At 33.1% G+C, this 4,967-nt stretch overlaps 1 protein-coding gene across 1 annotated transcript; it reads right to left on the bottom strand.

Moving 5' to 3' along the window:
• Positions 1-3,573: 3,573 nt before the first annotated feature.
• On the bottom strand, positions 3,574-4,649 carry LOC121175013 (secreted RxLR effector protein 161-like). The gene is made up of 2 exons (XM_041016172.1): positions 4,485-4,649; positions 3,574-4,101 (listed from the first exon to the last, which is right to left on the bottom strand). Exons 1-2 carry the CDS (start codon positions 4,647-4,649, stop codon positions 3,574-3,576), a joined length of 693 nt encoding a protein of 230 aa, XP_040872106.1.
• Between the last annotated feature and the right edge of the window lie 318 nt (positions 4,650-4,967).

The raw sequence follows: 4,967 nt of genomic DNA, 5'->3' as shown, positions 1-4,967 counted from the left end.
TTTAACATTGATCCATCTAGTGATACAAATAAATCCACACCTCACAACCCAGTGAATAAGGAAATTTGAAAAACAAGAAAAGGCCTCGACAATTTCTACCTCCAGCTTCCAGTGTTGTTTCTTCACAACACCGTTCAACAAAAAAAATTACAAACTTGTTTCCAAGTCATAGAAAACACGACTAGATTCAAAAGAGAGAAATAATAAATAAATAGAAAAAGGTTTAGGAAACCTAAGATTGAAAGAGCAACAAAGACCCAGAATCGGAACAAGGTCAAAAAGCACACAGATCTTAGGGAAAGAACAACAAATTCGAGAAGGATTAATCCAAACTCGGCAGTCATCGCACCACAACACCACCACTGCGACTTCCAACCGCTACCGTTCTTTCAAGTTCAAAGTTGGGAACATTCTAGAGGGGTTAAGGATTTTCAGAAACTAAATAGGCAATTTAGTCCCTGACTTTGTACCCCTTTTGCATATTAGTCCCTAACTTAATGTTAAATTCAAAATAGTCCCTATCTATGCATAAGTTTTGCAAAATAGTCCTTCCGTTAAATTTTAAAGTAATGCTGTCAGTGAGGTCAATTTTAGTGCCACGTGGACTATCCAACGTGGCACTAAAGGATGACGTGGCATAGCACGTGGACGTGTCTCTTAAAAGATGTCACGTCATTTGATGATAACAAAACGAGTAAATAGGCAACTTAGTCCCTGACATTGTACCCATTTTGCATATTAGTCCCTATCTTTGCATAAGTGTTGCAAAATAGTCCCTATCTTTGCATAAGTGTTACAAAATAGTCTCTATCTTTGCATAAGTGTTGCAAAATAGTCCTGAAGTTAAATTTTAAAGTAACGCTGTTAGTGAGGTCAATTTTAGTGCCATGCCATTTGATGATGATAGAATGAGTGACTTCTTCAAATCTGATGGTTCTAAACCAATTGAGGCACATATAAGAAAAAGAACCCACACACACTTGCACAAATAAAAAGAACCAAAAATCCACAACAACAACCTTATCTCTGCAGCCGTCAACACTAATGGGTCATACATAAAACTTGAATTAGAGATATTGTTTACGAAAATCGAACATATTATCACTTGAATAAATGACTTGTTAATTAATAATTTATAAGTTAAGATTGATAAATTAATTTTAATTTATAAGTTAGTTTTGATTTTTTTTTGATATTTTCTTTTAATTTATTTTTTAATTTAATTTAGTCCTTTTATTATTTTAAGGTTCTATTAAGTATTGTATGTTTCTTAAAAAATAATTTGATTAGATCCTTTATTTTTAAAACCTTTAATTAGGTTGTTCATTTTTTTTATAAAATGAGTTCAATTTGATCATATTTAAAATAAACTTTGATCTTATTTTGTTAACAATTTTGGAGCAAATACATAAAATAGGACCAATTGAATTCATTTAAAAGAATAAAGGATTTAATTAGATATTTTAAAAATAAAGTACTTGAAGAAATTTTAAGAAACACAAAACCTAGACGAATCTTAAAATAATAAAAAATCAGATTAAACCTAAAAAAGTTAAAGGAAAAAACCTAATTTTCCAAAAAAATTATCTAAAGTGGGATTTTCTCAATAGATGTACAACCACGTACACATCGACATTGGTTTTTGTCTTTGTGGTACATTATTTTTACACACCAAAATTGACGCAACTATTTTCTTCATGGACTTGATGAATTTAGTTAGCGATTATTAGTTTCATTTTCTGTCGGTCTCTTCTAGGACTTTGAACTTCCTCAGGACCAGCTCAAATGGTGAAACCATGAAATTGACTTTGGTGCAAATAATCATTGTACGTAGTGTTCGAAATCCGAATTCTACGGCAGGCCCATATGAATTGTGACACTACTTGTTTATTGTTGACTATACTATTTAATTTTGCAGATTTTTTCCACGTGCAGATAGATGCAACACTATCCTATCCTTAATTAGCTAGCTACTTGGATCTACGCAATTACTTTGACCCGTTGTATTCGAATATAGTACGTATACTATTAAAAAAAGGTCTTTAACTTCATCATTTTAACATCAATTTTATAAAAATTAATATTAAAAATATCACACTTATAAATAATTTAAGTGTGTTAATATCGATTTTTTTTTTAAAATGGATGTTGTGTGTTAGTATTGATGAGAAAATCACATGGTTGGTTCAAAGTGGATCTTCTAGGGTGGAATTCACGCACCAAGAACTTAATTTCGTTCGAATCTCAGTCTATAGAATTCGGATTTGAGTGATTCCAAAACCAAGAGAAAGATGACGCTCTGAACTGCAATTTAGGCTCAAGAAACACTAAAAATAGATTCGTAAAGCATGCAAAATGAACCTAAGAAAATTTGAACTAAAGACACATCAATGAAGGCTTTTAAAATGACCATCCTTAAGCTGATGGGTACCACAACAGTTTTTACAATGATCATCGTTAAACACAATATACCATGATGGTTTTTAAAGAACCGTTGTTGTCTACATCCATTTATTTATAAAATTGCCACCACATTTTCGTTAATGATGATTTTCTAAAAATTGTCGTTGATGAAGTGTTATTGAAGCCAATTTTTGCTGTAGTGGCCCCAAACCCTTACCCCCAAAGTAAGAAGCAGTACTGAGAAGTATAAGGTACATGTAGACATACACAGACAAATACACAAATATTTGTAAAGCAATGGAATTATGCAACCAACCAATGTCATAGATCCAAATCTAGAAGAAACATGAAACAAACAAGAGGGTGCAATCATTGCTCAAGAACACTCCCACTTTGCCGAATTTGCTCATTCATAACTTTTTCTTCTTCAAATATATAGTGCTTTTTGAGCACTAGGTGTGTAGGAAATATATATAAATATATAGCACTGACAAACAAACCATTCTATTAGTATATGATATACAATGCTTAAATAAATAATTAAATGCTACACACACACATTATGTGTGTGTGTGTTAGTCAACACTAAACTTACATATGTAGCATTTGTTGAAGTAAAAACACTATCTATTTTCTAGTTACATACAATGTTTGTTTGAAGAAGCGCTATCTATGTATATAAATATTTTTTTAATAATTTAATTTGGTTCATTTTCATTTTTTGCAAACCCATACACACAATCCAAGCCATCCATACACAAAGACATTTCAAAAAGAGCTTATTTCATTTTGAAATTAACTTATACACAAATAGTTCAAGCTATGCTTTTTATTTGCAAACTTTCATGGTCAGTATAAAACAATGGTTGAATTGCTATATAGTGAAAAAGATGGCTCCTAATTAATCCCAAATAAAGTGGAAAGTATAATCTTTTCTTACATTTTCCACAAGGTATGCTTCCAACATGCCTAACATCCTCCGCAGCTTTGAGAATTGCTCTAACTTGATTGGCTTGGTCATTATATCAACAACTTGAGTCTGTGAGCTATAGTAGCTTAACTTGATCGTTCTTTCTTTCACTAAGTCTCTTAAAAAAATGAAATTTAATGTCTATATGTTTGCTCTTCCCATGAAACACTAGATTCTTTGATAGTATCGTGGAATTGTTGTCATATAGAATCAGTGTGTTCTTCAAGGCTCAGCTTCTCAAGCACGCTTTGAATCCAAATACGTTGACACACACAAGAGGCAACAACTATATACTTAGCTTCCGTGGTGGATAATGTGGCTACTGGTTGTTTCTTTGAGGACCATGAGACTGCTCCAGAACCAAATAAAAATACAAATCCAGAAGCACTTCTTCTATCATCTATATCCCTAACAAAATCAATGTCAGAATATGCTACAATCTTTGTGTTTTCCCCTTTCTTGTAGTATATGCCTAGTTCAGTTGTTCCATTTAAGTATTTTAGTATTCTTTTGGCTATAAACCAGTGAGATTTAGTGGAATTGGACATAAACCTGTTGATCAAGCTTACTCCAAACATTAAATCTGGTCGAGTTGCAGTTAAATACATAAGACTGTCAACTACTTGTTTGAACAGAGTTGCATCAACTTTGGTTCCTGCATCATTTTTTGACAATCTTGTGCCTGGAACAATTGGATTATTGACTGCATTACAATTTTCCAAGCCAAACTGTGACAACACTTCTTAAGGATATTTCCTCTAACATATAAAGATTCCACTTGAATTTTGCATAACTTTAATACCAAGAAAGTACCTCATTTTGCCTAAATCTGACATATCGAATTCTGTCATCATGGATCTTCTAAACTCATCACACATACTTCCATCATTTCCAGTATATATTAAGTCATCTACATAGAGACTTACAATTAAAATTTTACCTCCCTCCTTTGATTTTGTAAATAGTGTATGTTCATAAAAGCATCATTCAAATCCATTTCGAACAAAATAGGCCTCTATTTTGTTGTACCAAGCTCTTGGTGCTTGTTTAAGGCCAAAAAGTGCCTTTTTTAACTTGTACACTTTCTCTTCTTCACTCTTTTTCACAAAACCTTTTGGTTGCTGCACATAGATCTCCTCTTTAAGTTCACCGTGAAGAAAGGCACACTCTTCACATCTAGCTGAAATACATTCCAGCTATACCGTGTTGCTATAGCAAGTATTAAGCGAATTGTGTCAAGCCTGGCCACCGGGGCAAATACCTCTATGTAATTCATTCCATATTGTGGCACATGCCCTTTAGTTACTAACCTGGCTTAGAACTTATTTATGTCTCCAGTCTCTTTAAATTTGGTTTTGAAGATCCAGTTGACTCCAATTGGCTTGACTCCTCTTGGTAGATCAGTTAGCTCCCAAGCCATGTTTTTCTCTATTGCTTCCATCTCTTTCATCATTGCATTTCTCCACTTCTCACTCTTAATAGCTTCCTCAAATGAGATTGGGTCATCCTCGGTGACCATCATTACATTTAGGCCATTATCATCTGATAGACCTTCTCCTCTTTCGTAATCTTTCATCCAAACTGGTTCTCTCCT

This window comes from Glycine max, chromosome 6 (assembly GCF_000004515.6).
Source record: "Glycine max cultivar Williams 82 chromosome 6, Glycine_max_v4.0, whole genome shotgun sequence".
Classification (NCBI taxonomy): Eukaryota; Viridiplantae; Streptophyta; class Magnoliopsida; order Fabales; family Fabaceae; genus Glycine; species Glycine max.
Note: the sequence above shows the minus strand (reverse complement) of the source record. Positions and strands in the feature narration are given on the sequence as shown.

Excerpts from the sequence above, each read along its gene's own strand:
- LOC121175013 (XM_041016172.1), bottom strand. The coding sequence starts at position 4,649 with ATGAATTACATAGAGGTATTTGCCCCGGTGGCCAGGCTTGACACAATT. Across the intron at positions 4,102-4,484 it reads CTATGTGCAGCAACCAAAAG|TTTGGCTTGGAAAATTGTAA; the intron begins GTTTTGTGAAAA and ends GTGTTGTCACAG.